The sequence below is a fragment of the Chelonoidis abingdonii genome, chromosome 10 (genome assembly GCF_003597395.2).
Source record: "Chelonoidis abingdonii isolate Lonesome George chromosome 10, CheloAbing_2.0, whole genome shotgun sequence".
Lineage (NCBI taxonomy): Eukaryota > Metazoa > Chordata > Testudines > Testudinidae > Chelonoidis > Chelonoidis abingdonii.
The window spans coordinates 40,855,732-40,874,331 of NC_133778.1; the positions used below are offsets into that span (position 1 = coordinate 40,855,732).

At 39.4% G+C, this 18,600-nt stretch overlaps 1 protein-coding gene and 1 pseudogene across 4 annotated transcripts in view; both read left to right on the top strand.

The window, feature by feature from the left end:
- The window catches only part of TLK1 (tousled like kinase 1), a 143,176-nt gene that overhangs the window by 90,702 nt on the left and 33,874 nt on the right, over positions 1 to 18,600 (top strand). For all 4 annotated transcript variants that reach the window (XM_032771035.2, XM_032771036.2, XM_032771033.2 and 1 more), the window contains 2 exons: positions 582 to 770; positions 11,251 to 11,317. In XM_032771035.2, coding sequence (XP_032626926.2) covers positions 582 to 770; positions 11,251 to 11,317 — 256 coding nt within the window. The remainder of the gene's footprint in view (positions 1 to 581; positions 771 to 11,250; positions 11,318 to 18,600) is intronic.
- On the top strand, positions 8,201 to 8,321 carry LOC116819367 (U4 spliceosomal RNA; annotated as a pseudogene).

Below are 18,600 nucleotides of genomic sequence, written 5' to 3' on the forward strand. Positions count from 1 at the left end.
TTGACATCTGACTTTTTTTTTCTTTTGGTGTTGGTTGTAAGCGATAATATCCACTTTGTCAGAATACCGTTTGTTTCCAATGTGGAGAACACAGTATGTATGTTACACTTTTGGAAACCTATTCCAAAAGACAATTATACCAACATGTTTCCAAAACTTTGTGAGACTACTCCTACCTAATAGGGAACATTTTGTTTCTTTTTAACATACTCTGAAATACTCTTATTCTTCATTTGTGCAAAAATGATTACTGGCAGAAAAAGTACAATTTTTTCAATTACCATCCTCTTGCCAAATTGCAGATCTGTAGCATATTATCCAACAAAGAATACACCAAGAAACAAACATACAAAATAAAATAAAATCATGCAAATTCTTCTTCTGCCCCACAAAATAAATATTGACATTTACAGTGCCTGTTAATTAAGTACACCACATGAGGGTTTCATTTTTACCAAGAAAAGAGATTATGGTAATTCAGTGGATTAGAATCCATCGTTGCCATTCTTATAAGTCTGCTTTTTAAAATGTTGTTAGCTGTAAAAATATTAATAGTTAATGCAATATTTTTGGTTATACAGGCAACAAGAATGGGTGAATCAACAAAGGGAAGATATTGAAAGGCAAAGAAAGCTCCTAGCCAAACGAAAACCTCCATCTACAAATAATTCTCAAACACCATCTGCCAATTCAGAACCAAAACAGAGGAAAAATAAAGCTGTCAATGGGGCAGAAAATGATCCCTTTCTTAGACCCAGTTTACCACAGCTGTAAGTTTACCAATTCAGTCAGTCATTTTCATGGTTTCCTAGATGTTGTCCATTTTGTTTGCAGTGCAAGTATTGGCATAACCTCAGCAGTTACACCGTATGCCAGCAAGTTAGGGACTTACTCTTGTTCTCACTGATGGCTTGGTCTAAATTGACGAAACTTGCACCCAAGTCTATGTAGCTGCAATGTATCAGTCTGTTTTGCCCTGATGCAATGTGTCTATGGTTCTCTAATTAGACATGCCTAATTCTAGTATTCTACACTTGTAAATCCACTGAAATCAGTGGAGTTAGCCTTATTCTTCTTTCAGTTAAACTGATGTAAAAAAGGCTTTTGGTGACCAAGTCAGCTTCCGCTGAAGAAGATAATAGTCTTTCAATTGGCTTTGAAAGGAGTTGGATACAGCCCCGTAGTATCTGACAGCCTGCATCTAAATTAATAATGTGCTTTAAAAAAAGTAAATGATCTTGTGTCTTTTAATTTAAATGCTTTAGTGCTGGTTTAATGGACACCCTCAGTTTAAAAATTACCCTTCTGTTTGAAAATATTTTACCTACTATTGTTACAAGTAACTATAAAGTTAAGTATAATGGAAAGAGATTGAAAAAAAGAAAAGTTTTTTCCTTCAATTTGTTTACTTTGCATTTGATTGCACTTCATTGTATATTCATTATCACTATTTCCCTGTATAATCAGTTTTTCTCTTCCTTTGTTTGAGTTTTCCATACAACAACAGGAGGGAAACACATTTTTACAAATATGATAATGTGGTTATTAAACTACAAAAAGTTGGCCAGTGCACCAGGAGCAGTACTTCAAAGTTCTTTTAAACTCCTGTTTTGAAATTGGCTAGATCCCAGGTTGATTGTGACCTTTAATCATCAGAAAAATTATTATTTTAAATATTTACAATTACAACAAAATGTTCAGCCTTTTCTGATTATCAAATCCAATATCCCTTTTACCTGTGCATCATATGTTTCTGGCACATTTTGCACATGGTGGCAAAAGAATTAAGAATAAAAGGGATCTGCAACAGGATTTAGAACTGACATTAGACCTTTAAGTTAATACTGATTATGGTTTGTTTTTAAAAGTGACGCTTCTCAGAAAGTTTATGGTAGGAAGGCTATTCAGAGGTGCTAATTTAAAACACAAAACCCCTTACATTTTCATATATAACTTACCATTTAAGAAGTGCTTCTTTCTCATATAAGCTAGTCATGCTTCACTTTTTAAATAATACTGGAACTAATATGGGCTCTTTTCTAGAATATCTGTTTCCAGGGGAACTAGCTCATTCTTCTTGCACAGTTTGTCAGTCTCTAACTCTTTGTTCCACTTAAGAAAAATGAATACATACATTGGGATTCTGTAAATTGTGTGTTGTGTTTGCAGAGACTTTAGCATTCTTGTTTTTTAAATCTGCAGGACAGCTCTGTAGTTGCTTTTACTTTCTACCGTACAAACAAAGCTTGTGACAATATAAATGTTCTATATATTAAAAGCCAAGCAATTGTTACTGTTACTCTTAGCCATTAATATACTTGACCAGTATGTTTGGCTAAGTCTTTTTAGTCTATATTCATATTAAATTTTCTGAGATTTTTTTGCTGCTTTAGTAGAAGATAAATTTTGCTTCAGTTGCATGTTTCACAAGAGGCATTGCATATTTAATTGTACCATGAATATCTCTTGTCCGATTTGTTCCAGATTCACAAATAGCTACTCCTGTCCTTTTGTCAAAATATTCTCAAATTAATTATTTTTAACATTTTCAAATTCACATTTAATTTAGGTTTGATTAAGCTGTTACATGTAAATTGAATACAAATTGAGCATTGAAGATTTCTTTTGACAACGGTATAGCCAAGAAGTTAATTGTAATTTTTTTCTATTTTAGTAATTGAATGGTAGTTTACACACATTAATCATTATTGAATCAAGACTAGCTGTGTATTTGTATATGTTAATTTGGTCCTGATATAACTGCTGTTTTATGTATAACACTGTCTGCCTATTTGTGTGTTGTTTGCTGGGGTTCTTAACACGAAATGGGATCACCAGAACACAAGGGCCTCTCATGTTCCCTTGGCAGGAACTCTAGGGGGTTTTAGAACTTCTAATTAGGATTTGTTGTAGTCTTACTTGTTACTGTGATACCTCTTCTTCTCTGAAAGATATACCTACAGTAAAACTGCGGCTCACCATTACAGAGTTAGACAGACAGTACGTTTCCATGTGGCTGGTTAAAACAATTAATAATTGTGCTTTTCCAGTCTAGTATTCAGTATTCATTTACTCTTTCTAATCTACCATTACTGCATTCATATTGTGCTCATCACTCTGCCCACATCACTCTGAGAATAATGGTTCTAATTAGCCCATAGCCAAAAGGAAGGGGCTTTATTTATACCTAGCTGGAGGGAAGTACAGAATGGCTGAGATTAATGAACTAAAACAGAGGTACATTAGTACAACATACATATATGTGATTAGGCAGACCTTTACACTGCTATGCTGAAAAAAATTATCTGGTAACAAAGCTTGTCAGCAGTGAGTCCCTCAGGCACCACCTTATTTAGTTGTTACAATAGCTTAGCTTTTTGTGTAGACAAAAACAAATATTTTTTTAGTTTGGTTACAAAAAAGTGTGGTTGAAACCAGGGTTGAAAACAGCTTTTTATATATGAACAGTTTGAAAACTGTTTTCAAAACCAGAAGAAGGTGATGGCTGAGGCATTGCCAGTGACAGGTCATTTTCCTGATGTAGTTGGATGATTAACAACTTACCGTGTTTATCTAGGGATAGCTCAGTGGTTTGAGCATTGGCCTGCTAAACCCAGGGTTGAGAGTTCAATCCTTGAAGGGGCTATTTGGGGATTAGTTCTTCTTTGAGCAGGGGGTTGGACTAGATGATCTCTTAAGGTCTCTTCCAACGGTAATAATCTAATGAAAGTACTCATCAAGATGGCAACTAACCACATGAAAAGCAACAAAGAGTCCTGTGGCACATTATAGACTAACAGATGTATTGGAGCATAAGCTTTCATGGGTGAATACCCACTTTGTCAGATGTGTGTGAAATCACACTTCGCTCTTGTGGTAAGCTTCTGTCTCAAATCTGGACCTTAGCGTCCAAAAATCTGGGTGCTTACATAAAACTCTCCCCAAGCTTATACCCAGCTTGGCTCTGATCTCGCTGCCACCAACCAGGATTTTAGGGCTCCTGGTCACCCCGAGTCACCCCAACCTTTCCCTGGGGGCACCCCCAAGACCCAGAACGCCTGGGTCTCCTATCTCAAACGGGAAAACAAGCTCCTCCCCTTGTCTTCCTCGTTATCTGCTCCCCCAGCTTCCCTCCCTGGGTGAGCCTGGGCGATGCAAGTACTTAACTGTTGAAAGCAAAACAAAGAGGAAATCACCCGCCCCCTGAGGCGATGCATTCAAACCTAGTAAAGGTAACATAAAGAGTTTTCCCACCCTTTCCTGTAGCCTCACCAGAGAAAAACCAAAACCTCAACAAGGTTTTAAAAGAAACTTATATAAAAGAAAGAATAATACAGAACAAATATAACCAGCATTAAGTGTCAATTACAGGCTCTTGCTTATAAGAATTAGGAATACACAGTCTGCTTCAAAAATAGCCAAGTTAAACCAGTCCAGCAATTTTACCCATGTGAAATACAAACCAAAGCACATAAAGCCTATTGTTTGGTTCCTTTGTACTCACACTTGATAGTAAGATATTAGAAAGAATATTGGAGTTAGCAAAAGCTGTTTCAATCCATAGCCGGGAGAAACAAAGACCCCGAGTTCCTTTCCCTCCCAGACTTCTAAAAAAAATCCAGTTCTCTGATTGGTCCTCTGGTCAGTGCTTGATTCCCTGTCCACCCTTACAGGTAAAGAAAATTTAACCCTTACCTATCTACTTATGACAGCTCTCAATATGGAAATGGAGAGATTCCAGAAGACTGGAAAAGGGCAAATATAGGTGCCCAGTCTGTGAAAAGGGACGATAAGGACACCCTAGGGAGTTACAGACCAGTCAGCTTAACTTCGTACCCCTGATGAGGAGACAAATGTTAGGCAATCAATTGCAACATCTAGAAGATAATAAGGTGATAAGCAACAGTCATCCTGGATTGTCAAGACAAAATCATCCAAACCAACCTGATAGCTCTCTTTGACAGGGAACAGCCTTGTGAATAGGCGGGGAAGCAGTAGATGTGGTGTATCATGATTTAGTAAAGCTTTTGATACTGTCTCACATGACCTTCTCATAAACAAACTAGGGAAATACAACTTAGATGGAGTTATTATAGGTGGTGCATACAGTTGGAAATCGTTCCCAGAGAGTAATCATCCAGTGGTTCACAGTCATAGACTGGAGAGGTGTATACCACGGTGGTGTCCTGCAGAGGTCTGGTTCTGGTCCAGTTCTGTCAATATCTCATCAATTATTTAGATAATGGCAAAGAGAGTACACTTATAAAGTTTGCGGATGATACCCAAGCTGGGCTGGGTTGCACTGTTTGGGGATAAGGATTAAATTCAACATGATCTGGCACAACTGGTGAAATGGTCTGAAGTTAAATAGACGAAATTCAAATAAGGACAAATGCAAAGTACTCCACTTAGGAAGGAGCAATCAATTGCGCCATACAAAAGGCGAATAGTGCCTAGGAAGGAGTACTGCGGAAAGGGATCTGGGAGTCAAGGGGACCACAAGCTAAATATGAGTCAACAGTGTATACGCATGTTGCAAAAAAAAAAAAAGCGAACATCATTCTGGGATGTATTAGCAGGATTGTTGTAAGCAAGATACAAGAAGTAATTCTTCCTCTCTACTCCTCTCTGATTAGGCCTCAACTGGAGTATTGTGTCCAGTTCTCGGCGCCACATTTCAGGAAAGAAGTGGACAAATTGGAGAAAGTCCAGAGAAGAGCAAACAAAAATAATTAAAGGTCTAGAAAACGCGACCTATGAGGGAAGATTGAAAAAAATTGAGTTGTTTAGTCTGGGAAAAAGAAGACTGAGGGGGGACATGTTAACAGTTTTCAAGTATGTAAAAGGTTGTTAAGAGGAAGAGGAAGAAAAATTGTCTTTCTTAACCTCTGAGAATAGGACAAGAATGAAAGAGCTGAAATTGCAGCAAGGGAGGTTTAGGTTGGATATTAGGAAAAGCTTCCTAACTGTTAGAGTGGTTGAGCACTGGAATAAGTTGCCTAGGGAGGTTGTGGAATCTCCATCATTGGAGATTTTTAAGAACAGTTTAGACAAACACCTGTCAGGAATGGTCTAGATAATTAGTTCTGTCACGAGTGAAAGGGACTGGACTAGATGACCTCTCAAGGTCCCTTCCAGTTCTATGATTCTATGTTCTTCATGTGGCTAATACGTTATTGCTTTTAGAAAGAAGAATTTTGATTTCTATAGTGACTTCCTCCTCCCTTCGCTTTTCAGCTTTAGCCGTTTTGGTCATGGTGGCTCCCTAATCATCATTTCGTCTGTCACTCCATTTATTCAGTGGCAGTGTCTCATGCAAATACTTCAGTTCTGATCTCTGTGTCTAATTTAAAATGTTTGTGGGAGGAGACACTAAGATGTCAGTTATGCTAAAGTAATTGAACAAACTCGTTTAGAGGGAACATTCTGTTGGGCATGGAGGAAGTAGATGCTTTCAGCAATTTTTCAGAATTACATGTTTAAGCACCAACAATGTGCCTGGGTCTTTACAGGACGAATAAAGACAGCCCTTGCCCCAAGCAGCTTAGTCTGTAAAACAAACATAGATAAGACCCAGAAAAGATGTTGAATTAGAACATTATGGGAGAGATTTTTGCAAGTGCATAACATTGGCCTAACTCTGTAAAAACAAACAAACAAACAAACAAAAAAAAACAACAAAAAAAAACCCACGCCAAAAAAAAACCTCAAATAGAGTTAGGCTAGCTCTGGAGCACTTCTAAAAATTCCATCCTGAAACATTTTCTGTTTTTGTAAGGAAGGTATGAGCAGAAGAATTTGAGTGTTTTGTTGTATTCATATCCCCACTTTTTTTTTCCCCCCCTTGGGAGATGTCTAGAGGAGAGATCATTATAATAGTAGCACCATGTTGATTGTGATCCAGTATAGATTATGTTTAAAGCTGCGAGTCTGTCATGGAGGTCACATAATCCGTGATTTCTGCAGTGGCTAGCGCAGAGGCTGCCTGAGCCAGGCAGCCCCTGGGCCAGCAGCAGCAGTTTGTGTGTGTGCGAGGGGTCTAAGGGCAGCGGGTTAGGGGGTACTTACCTTGAGGTGGGGGGCTCTCACTGGCATGGCTCTGCAGCACCTCGGCAGCTGGGGGTGAGGGGACTTTGTGCTGCGGTTCCCTGCCAATGGGAGCTCCAGCAGCCAGCGCTTGTGCCCCTCCATCTCCTAGGAGCTGCAGGGATGTGGAGCCAGGTAGGAAGCCCCAGCCAGCCCTGCCAACCCTCCCCTCCAGCAGCAGCAGCAGGGTCCTGGGCCACCTCCCCCAGCGCCCGCAGCACCCTCAGATCACCTGCGCCTCTTCCCCTTCCCCCTCCCCCCCTCATGTTTTAGTCACAGGTATTTTTAGTAAAAGTCATGGACAAGTCACGGGCTGTGAACTTTTGTTTATTGCCCATGACCTGTTCATGACTTTTACTAAAACTACTAGTGACTAAAAAAATAGGCTTAATTATGTTGCATCACAATTTCTGTTTTAACTCCTTGTCTTCAGTCATTCGCTTCTGAAATTTTCAATTTTCTGCTGAAATTTTCCATGGTAGGTCTGTGCCTGATGATGATTTTTTTACAAGAAAAAAATCAGTGAGCTGGTCTTGCGTGAGAGGAGAGTGAAGAGAGAAATAGTGATCAAATAGGGATACTCTTCAGTATTTTTGCAGAGCTTTGAAATCTATGTATGGAAGAGACTATCTAAATTATGAGGTCCATTTTACAAGTAGAAAAACTAAACCTGAAAATTTGGGTGCCTTGCCTGGGCAGTACAATGATGTAGTGGCCTATAAACCAAAAAAATTAACACTAGGTACATTGTTAGAACTTCACATATGATAAATAGGAGTAATATTTTTGTTCGTTTCTATAAACTATTATGTAAGGTGTAGCACACTTTAATGTTCAAATAAGGAATAATAAACCTACTTCTAGCATGTAACTGTTTTTAATACAGGTGGGAATGAGGTTTGTTTCTTCACCAGTAATCTAACACAAGTTAAAGTAATTGTGCCTACAATAACATTTAACATTTCATAAGCTTCTCTGAAAAATCAGTGTCAACAGTTTTAAATTGCTTATGCATCATGCAGTGCCTCTAACCACATTAGATTTGTAAATAAAATATACTGTAAAAGAAACAGTGGTTTACCGGGGATAGTGTGGAAGGATGGAGTGAGATTGACTTGAAATGCAGTGGCAGTATCATAACCAATAAAGTTAATCTGAGGTGTGATTATTGCTAGTTGAAATCTTTTCAAGGTGACCTCTGTATATTCATACTTATGGGTTGTGCCTCTCAAGGGTTACTGTGCTTCAGGAACATCCTGTAAAGCAGTGCCTATTGGGCTACGCAAACTTCCTATCCTGGTCCTGCATGTAGGTAGCCAAGGTTATGAAAGGACCAAGTTTCCTAAACTGCCTTAGTTCGTTCCTTTCTTCAGCTAGCTGTGGCTGAAGGACTTTCACTCAGTGCCCAGAGTGATTTCTGGAGGATTTGGCATAAAACTTATGTTTCCAGTGATAGTTTGTATTTGTACTTTTACTGGATCAGGGGGTCCTCCAACATTTTGATTGTGGCCTCCAAGTTCTCCCATAAGAACAGCAAATTTAGGTTGTGAGCATTAATCTCTCCATGTTTCTAGAAGTAGACACACAAACCAGTAGTTTGTTCTTGTCATGATCTGTGTAGGGTCATCATATCTTGATTCCACTCCTTTGGGCAGCCGAGGCTCTCTGCCTTTTCTAATCAAGGAAACCTAACAAATCCGGTCCCTGTATCAGACACTGGACATGGACCTTGAGAAGAAATCTCAATCAGGGCCTTTCTTCTGTGAGTGTCTGGCTCAGACTTAGTGCTGTCTTGTGCAGTTGGAAGGTTCATCGTGACAGTTCTTGGAACTGGAATGGTTGGTTTGTCCAGGGCTCATGTTCTCACTTGTGCTCACTTCTCTGGTCTATTGGGACAAGCCATTTGAGGCTCCATTCATTTGCTTTCCATTTAGCATATGGCCCCTATGGCCTTAATGACAGGATCTCCTCTCCCTTGTGAGTTTGAAGAAGGTCAGCCATAAAACCTGTTGCTACTCACCTATCTGCTGCTCCCAGACAGCTAAGGTTTTTTCTTCACTGCCACTTCCTCTGCTGGCCACACCAGTATCTGTTAAATTGTCCCCTCAGTTGGTGTGCATGACCACCTTTCACCCGACAAGGAAGAAGGTGTAGGGCACTTTGCAACAGGGCTTTGGAGTGGAGCCCAGAGCTGGAGCCCGGAGCAGCTCCAGAGTAGTGGAACTGCAGGTTTTTGCTTGGAGCTGGAGTGGAGCCGGAGCACAGCTCCAAAGCCCTGCTTTGCGACAACGTTGTCCTGAAAGGAAAGATTGCTTCTTCCTCAAATTTTCCTGGGGACGTAGTCACATCCTTATTTGTTTTTGCCCCCTGATTTCAGCCCATTTCAGGAGATGTTAGAACTGAAGCTCTGAAATTCAGATGTCCATAGATAGCCTTTTTAACTGATTGAATGAAACCAGCAGTACTAAGAGAGAGAGAATCTTGTTACATTAATAATGAGCTGCTGGACCCTGCTAAAGACATCTCATGTCTAAAAAATCCCAGCCATGTCTAAAAAAGGCAGTGATAATAAGGGATTCCAATATTTCTGTACCTGTATTGGCTCATTGGTGGTGTCAGTAGTCATTGAAAGGTTGAGAAAAATCCAAGGTAGTTCTTACCTTTCCACTGGGTAAGGACACCAAAAAGCTTGACTTTTGGTGAGGAATGTTTAGTATCTGTGTGGCTAGGTACCAACTGCATCTTTGGGAAGAGATGTATCTTCTCATTGACCACTTTTCTGACGAGCAGAAAAATGTCCTAGTATTTCTTACAGGCATGACATCTCAGATGCTTTGGTTTTTACAATGGTATCAGTTGTTTTTCCGCAGTACTCCTACGTTATTCTAAGGCTCAGATCTGTGGAGACCTACTCCTAATTGATGTGGAGTGCCCTTTCAATTTCAAGATGAGCAAGGTGCTTCAAAGAATAAGACTTTGAAGTCTACCAGCAGTAAGTCTTGGGGAGTCCTTGCATCAGTCCTGAAGAACAACTGTCTTTTTTTATTTTTTTGGTATTGGAGACCTTTCATGACATTTGGAAGTTTCGGCCTCAGTTCTGAAAGGTGCAGACTTTGCAATATCAGAAGAGGCAGGACAGTGGAAAATGTGTCAGGCAGTGAGCTGATGAACCTTTTTCCACTCATTTTGTCATCTTTGGGATCAAACCTTCAGATCTGATACATTGAATGAGAACTGAGAGGTGGTTTTCACTTTGGCTTTTCTCCATTTCCCCTTCTTTTGAGGATCTGTTTAGTCTGTTTCCTTGCAGTTTTGGGGGAAATTACTGCAGATCACTGGGTAGTTGAGGTTGTTCAACTTGGATGCATGATACAGTTCTGCTCCATACTGCTTCCTAACTACTTTCCGTAATTTCTATGATTGGAGACAATGACCTGGAATTCCTGAGTTTTAAACTAGGTTCTTCCAAACTGTCTATGGATTCCTTCGTGGTAGTGCACTGAGTGACATATTTTGAGAACCAAATGCTGAGGCAATTGCTAAGATTTAGGGGTGGTAAAGGAGAAGATCTCATACTAAGGGCTGGTCTACACTAGGGGAAGGGATCGATCTAAGTAAGATACGCAACTTCAGATACGTGAATAACGTAGCTGAAGTCGAAGTATCTTAGATCGAGTTACCTACCGTCCTCACGGTGTGGGATCAACGTCCACGGCTCCCCCGTCGACTCCGCTACCGCCGTTAACGTTGGTGGACTTCTGGAGTCGACAGGAGCACATTCGGGGATCGATATATCGCGTCTAGATGAGATGCGATATATCGATCCCTAAGAAATCGATTGCTACCCGCCGATACAGCTGGTAGTGAAGACGTGCCCTAAGTAATGGTCTGCTGAATGGGAAGTGGTCTTAGCATAGACAATTAATGTTTCAGAATCCCAGATAGGTTTCTATAAATAATGGGTTTTGGCCCTGGAATGACATGTTATAAAAAAAAAAATTAAAAAATCCAGACACAATTTAAAACGTGATCTTGTGTTGGTAGCTATAAATGGTAAATAAAGAATGCTATTTATTGTTGTTGTTCATATTTTAATGTGTGTGTCAATTTCTGTATTTTTTATAAGATAGTAAAATCTAAAACTGCTTCTTATTATTTTTGCAGGTTGACTCTAGCAGAATATCATGAACAGGAAGAAATTTTCAAACTTAGATTAGGACATCTTAAAAAGGTATGTATAGTTATTTGCTTTGTGATTTTTGCTACCATGCATTGAAGTGTAAAAACTAATACTGTCACAGTGTAAAAAAAGCTTGTTAGAGCTGTCTTACAAAATTGATTACCAGTAAGCAGTGAAGAGCTATGTATTGAATAATGACTTGATTCCTTCCTGTTCCCTAACGTGGCGTATTCTGGGAGTACTAGAGAGACAGCATGCTTAGCTGCACTGAACTCTTGGATCAATGCAAATAATTAAGCAATCAATTTGCAAACACCTAGAAGATAATAAGGTGATAAATAACAGCCAGCATGGATTTGTCAAAAACAAATCATATCAAAGCAAACCTGATAGCTTTCTTTGACAGGGTAACAAGCCTTGTGGATGACAGGGGAGTGGTAGATGTGGTATATCTTGACTTTAGTAAGACTTTTGATACTGTCTCGCGTGACTTTCTCATAAACAAACTAGGAAATACAACCTAGATGGAGTTACTATAAGGTGGGTGTGTAACTGGTTGGAAAATCATTCCCAGAGAGTAATTATCAGTGGTTCGCAGTCAAGCTGGAAAAGCATAGCAAGTGGGGTCCCACAGGAATTGGTTCTGGGTCCAGTTCTGTTCAATATCTTCATCAGTGATTTAGATAACAGCATAGAGAGTACACCGATAAAGTTTGCGGGTGATACGAAGCTGGGAGGGGTTGCCAGTGCTTTGGATGATAGGATTAAAATTCAAAATGATCTGGACAAACTGGAGAAATGGTCTGAAGTAACTAGGATGAAATTCAATAAGGACAAATGCAAAGTACTCCACTTAGGAAGGACCAATCAGTTGCACACATACAAAATGGGAAATGACTGCCTAGGAAGGAGTACTGCAGAAAGAGATCTGGGCAGTCATAGGGGACCACAAGCTAAATATGAGTCAACAGTGTAACGCTGTTACAAAAAAAAGCAAGCGTCATTCTGGGATGTACTAGGAGGAGTGTTATAAGCAGGACACAAGAAGTAATTCTTCCACTCTACTCCTCTCTGATTAGGCCTCAACTGGAGTACTGTGTCCAGTTCTGGGAGCCACATTTCAGAAAGGATATAGACAAATTGGAGAAAGTTCAGAGAAGAGCAACAAAAATGATTAAAGATCTAGAGGGAAGACTGAAAAAAATTGAGTTGTTTAGTCTCTAGAAGAGAAGACTGAGAGGAGACATAACAGTTTTCAAGTACATAAAAGGTTGTTACAAGGAGGAGGGAGAAAAATTGTTGTTCTTAACTCTGTAGATAGAACAGGAAGCAATGGGTTTAGGTTGGACATCAGGAAAAATTTCCTAATTGCCAGAGTGGTTAAGCACTGGAATAAATTGCCTAGGGAGGTTGTGGAATCTCCATCATTGGGGATTTTTAAGATCACATTGGACAAACACCTGTCAGGGATGGTCTAGATAATACTTAGTCCTGCTTTAAGTGCAGGGGACTGTACTAGAGGACGAGGTTGACACAATGGGTATAATTTATCAAATGAGACTGGTATAGACAGGGTGACTTTTAATTTTTGTTTTGGCATTAATGGTATTTGCTGCGTATAAATTTTATCAGCTATGTAATAATATATTAAATATGAAATATCAATATAAGCAATACTACTGTTCCCTTTCTGTAGGCCCCACAGATGAGGTCATTGAGAGTTGAGGGAACTCAGCTTCCTGCAGTGAGATGCTCCATACCTCATTGTCATTTCCACTAAATCACACTTCTGAGCTCTGCTTAGGAAAAGGGCATATTACTGCAGTTCTTATCCATTGCACCTTGCACTGAAGCTAAGGCTATGATTCCCTCATGGGTATTTTTAGTAAAAGTTGGGACAGGTCAGAGGCTTTCATGACATTGTGTTTATTGGCCATGACCTGTCCCGACTTCTACTAAAAATACCCGGGGGGGGTAGGGAGGAAGGGCGACAAACAGAGCACTGTTGGGGCTTGTAACTGCTTCAGCCCCCTGCTGCAGCTCCAGCCCGAGGGGGGCTAACCCAACCCAGCCACTGCTCCAGCAGCCCTCCAGACTGCTACTGATCAGGTGTTTCAGATTCCCTTCCCCCGGGGTAGGGCTGGCTGCTAGTCAGCTGTTCCCAGTGTGTCCCATGTCCCGTTCTCCCCCCCCCTTGTCCCCCCCCCCTCCCGCTCGGGGCTGATAGCTGCTCCAGCCATGCCTCATGGAGGTCCTGGAAAGTCATGGAATCTGTGACCTCTGTGACAGAATCATAGCCCTAGCAAGGAATGTTATACACATACCACAATTAGAATTGTTAATGTGGAAAAATTAGAATGGAAATAGCAAGACCGTTGGTAACCAAGCAATGTTCTATTTATGCAAATAAAACTTCTTGTTTCTTTCCTCTGGCTGTCTTCATTTCCAGAACTGCCACATTTCAGCCTCAAGGGAGATTAAGAATTTCACTTTTGTTTAAAAATGTTTAGGTCCAGATTATGCTAACCGATTTGATGGAATGTTGCTTTGTGTGCTCTAGTGTCACACCTCTGAATGTTAGAATCTGTCAAGTTTGTATGTGTACAGAAGAAATAATGCTGTGGAAGTAATTATGGTGTGCTGGCAATACCCTGTCCATAATTCCAGGGGCGCTGATAAGCTTTATTCTTGTTATGAATTTCCTTTGTTAGAATAATTCGTGAATTCAGCCTTTCCTTTAACGATGTGTTTTAAAGCAAAAATGAAAATTGATTTAAGATCAAATACCTTTGCTGAATATCCTGACTAACCAAGCTGATGGGGCATTCAGCACAGAAATAAGTTTTACAAACCCTTTATTTTCAATTGTATTTATCATTTCAAGATGGAAATTATATCTGTCATATTGTGACTACAGTTGAATCTCTCTGTGAATTCTTATTATACTTTTTGACTCAATAAAGATCTGAGAATGCATCATTCTATAACATCCATAAATACCATGGATAGACTAGGTTGCAATGACAGTTTTGGTATTTGTCACATTCTGGAATAGCTTCAGTCAGCCAGTAAATGCCAGAAGGGTGTCACAAAGGAAGGAAAGGCGGATTTTAAAATGTTAAAATATATATCACCTCATAATTTGATAAGTAGAGGCATTAAACACAAAGACTCATGCTTAGCAATTATTCATTCCTGCTTGGCAGAGTACCATTAATGGCCTTACTTATCTGGGCGTCTGATCTATGTTTTCCAATATCACTGTTTTTTCGACATTCATTTCTGTCTTGGCATGGTTACTTTTTATTTGTTAAACATTTTTCTTGAAAAATAGAAGAAAATATATTTAGTTTTAATTAATCAGGATAAATGTATTTGACTCTGTTCTTGTGCTTAAGAAGAAAATTGGAAACACTATTCTTGGGGAAACACTTTTGTCAGCCAGTGACTCAGCAACAGTTGAGCTGTGGTAAATAGATTGTTAAAAAAGTATTTAAGGCCCCACTGCTACAAAGATTTGCACACATGCCTAACTTTACTCATGTGAGCAGTTCCTTTGTTATACAGAGGGACAATTCAAATGGGAAAAGCTAAGAATATGCTTAAAAATTATAAACTATTTTACTTGTAAATAATTCTGTGTTTCATTTTAGAATTGAGTAATATACCTGGTCTGGTTGTTTGGCTGAAGCTAATGCAGCAACACAGGAAAACTAAAATGAAAGCTTAAATCCAATGTATATGTGTCTACTGATAGCTTCCTTGCAGGTAGACATTTTGAAGTTTTCACTGAAGTCTCAGTTTACTTCATATTAAAATTAGTTGTATGTCAAGGAAATTGTCAAAATCACCAAAGTGGGACTTCTAGTTTAAAACCAAAAAAAATGTAGATTTTATTTTTCACACCAAAACTCAAGGTTTCTAGACTTGTCTTTGCATTGATTTTATATATACATTTTTATATTTATATTTTGTACATTTGAATTCTGTATATAAGCAAGTATATGTCCATGTTCACTAATGGCTTGGTTTAAAAAATAAAGCCAAATTAACCAGTGGCAGAATAAGTCTGTGTGTGTCTGTAAAAAGTAATATTAGAAAAATATTTGTTTGTAACTCTATAACGTGATGTCCTTTTTTAGAAAAAAATAATCAGTCTCCTTTTTGCTTTTCATTTTTTATTTTCATCTCCTAGTGTTCTCTTGGTATGTGTTTCTCTGCTGCCATAACTCTCTTCCTTCTTTCCATCTGCATACCTTCTTTCCATCTGGTTCTTTGCTCCCAGGTCCTTCTTCCCTTCACTCTCTAAATACTTTCATGTTGCTCCTTTCTTTGCTCCCCTGGGTGTGGTGCTTACAAATGTTCCTCTTGTTCTCCAGTTCCTCAAGAAATTTCTCTCCTGCTAGATCCTCATGGTTCTTATTCTTACCTTTTTACATAGCAGTGACCTGCAGGAGACAGAGCTTAGTGGTTCTTTACTGTTTACAGGTATTCAAAACCTTAGTGTCTAAAGTAACATCTGGAAACTGAGACACCAGCCAGTTCTCTTTGGACTATAACACTGGTCTAATGAAGCACATTTTGAGAACCACTGAATTGCATAATATATGAACAGAAATTCAAAAGAGGCAATAATAGGATCCCCCATCCCTGTAGTCTCTGAGAATAACAGGGACAAGAAGAGACAAATGGGGTTTTTTAAGAAAGAGTGTGTGTCAGAATTCTTTATAGAAGACTAGTGGCTTATGAGAAACTGCATATCATTTCAGGGTATTTGCCTGAGAGCTGCCAGGGTGCAGCTAAATATGCAAAAATTAGTTTGTTAACAACATACAAACAGGAAAACGCAAATAGTATTATATACTAGGAAAAGCAAATATTCGACTTAGTTTTGCCAGGAGAAGAGGCATCTTGCACTAGCCAGCTGCTGAAAATTGGGGATTTGGTCCTTCTTATTGGAATAAAAATTTACCTTTCAGATAGTTTTTTGCCCTGTCTGTTATGGGGAGAGATTCTTGATTCCATTGGCAGTCTTCTGATTGATCTCTGTTTTAAGACTGTTGGAGATATACTCATTTAATTTATATTCCAGATAGCAACAACATAGTTTTGAGTCAATTATGCAGTATAGGTAACACTTCTTTCCTGGAAGACATTTTTCTTAGTGAGTGTCATCTTAGAGTAATTCCATAATTACTTGCTTTTGTGTGTGGATTGATTTCCAATCCACTTCATAATTATAAAGGTTAACCAAAGAGGCAGTTATTCTAGAGTAAGGTATTATCATTCTTTCTAAACTATGTTCCAATTAATTTAAACTTTCTAAGCAGAATTATCTAGAGTGGAAACATGTAACAAATAGTACAGGGAAAATATGAAAACATGCCCTCTGACATTTTCTGTTGAACAAGTGTAGATCAATTTACCAATAAATTTATTCTAAGTTTCACATTATAAACTTGTAGTTGCAAAGAAAGGTATTCTGTTCCGTTAGTGGGTCCTTCCACTGAGTCTAGGCTGTCAACTCCCCTCTACTTCAAGCAAGTCTAGTTCTGTGGAAACAATGGCGCTCGGTAATCTGGCAGAATCACACATTGTATTGTCACAATTATGAAGTGATAGTCACCCAAGAGTTCTGAAGGAACTCAAATGTGAAATTGCAGAACTACTAACTGTAGTCTGTAACCTATTATTTAAATCAGCTTCTGTACCAAATGACTGGAGGATAGGTAATGTGACATCAATTTTTAAAAGGGTTCCTGAGGTGATCTTGGCAATTACAGGCGAGTAAGCCTGACTTCAATACCAGGCAAACTGGTTGAAACTATAAAAAAGAACAAAATTGTCAGACACGTAGATGAACATAATTTGTTGGGAAAGAGTCAACATGGTTTTTATAAAGGGAAATCATGCCTCACCAATCTGCTGGAATTCTTTTAGGGGGTCAAGAAGCATGTGGACAACAGGGATCCAGTGGATATAGTGTACTTAGATTTTCAGAAAGCTTTTGACAAGGTCTCTCACCAAAGGCTCTTAAGCAAAGTAAGCTATCATGGGATAAGAGGGAAGGTACTCTCATGGATTGGTAACTGGTTAAAAGATAGGAAACAAAGGGTAGGAATAAATGGTCAGTTTTCAGACTGGTAAATAGTGGTGACCCCCCAGGGGTCTGTATTGGGACCAGTCCTATTCAACATATTTGTAAATGATCTGGAAAAAGGGGTAAACAGTGAGGTGCACAGGTGGGTGGCAATCTGAGCAAATAATACATGAAACTATCCGAAGATAGTTAAGTCCCAGAGCTGCGAACAGCATACAAAAGGATCCTCTGCGCTGTAGGGCTGTGGGGTGAGGAACTGAGGCAACAAAAGCAGATGAATAGCAGTGTTGATCAAATGCAAAGTATGCACTGACTGCAAACATCTCAACCTACAATATAAGAGATGATGGGGTGTTAAATTAGCTATTGAACCACTCAAGAAGAGGATTTGCGCCGCTTCATTATGGGATAGTTTCTGAAAACTAACCTGAATGTGAGCGCACGGCAGTATCAAAAGTGAACCACGAGGATGTGTGAGTCATTAAGAGAGAGTGCGGATAGTGTGAGTAAGTGCAAGGACAGAATATCATATTTCCCGCGTAGTTCAGTACGATTGCATGTACACCCGCCAACATCCGTTGCGAGTACTCTCGGTAACGAGAATGTGGGCGAGCTCGCGGGCTCGCATGTGTTGTCTCAAACAATATAATTGGAATTGGGAAAAGGTTCAGAAAAGAGAACAAAAACTTAGGGGTGATGGAGTGGGCATATTCATATAGCAGAGAGTATAATAAGATGGACTTTTCAGGGACCTGGAGAAAGAACAGCTAATGGTGCGATATAGATAGAAGGTCTATAAATCATGACTGGTGTGGAAAGTAAATAAGGGACCGGGTGTCTATTGACTCCTGCCGGGAAGACCAGAATTGAGGTAACCAAATGAAATGATGGCAGCAGTTTAAAACAAACAACATAGGCAGGAATATTTACTTCACACAAGGCGCAGTATAACCTGATGGAACCCTTTTAATGCCAGAGGATGTTGTCGAAGCCAAGCCTGTGTATAGATTCAAAAAAGCACATAGAAAATTCCATGGAGGCTAGGCTCCATCAATGGTTATATAGCCAGGCATGGCACGGGAGAGGTAGTGTGCCCACCTCTGTTTGCCAGACTGAGAATGAGCAACAGTAGTGGATCACCTGATGATTAACTTTTCATTCTCTTGGGCACCTGGCATTTAGTTACTCTTGGACCAAGATAGAGGGATACTGGCATGTTCTTCTCTCCTCCTTT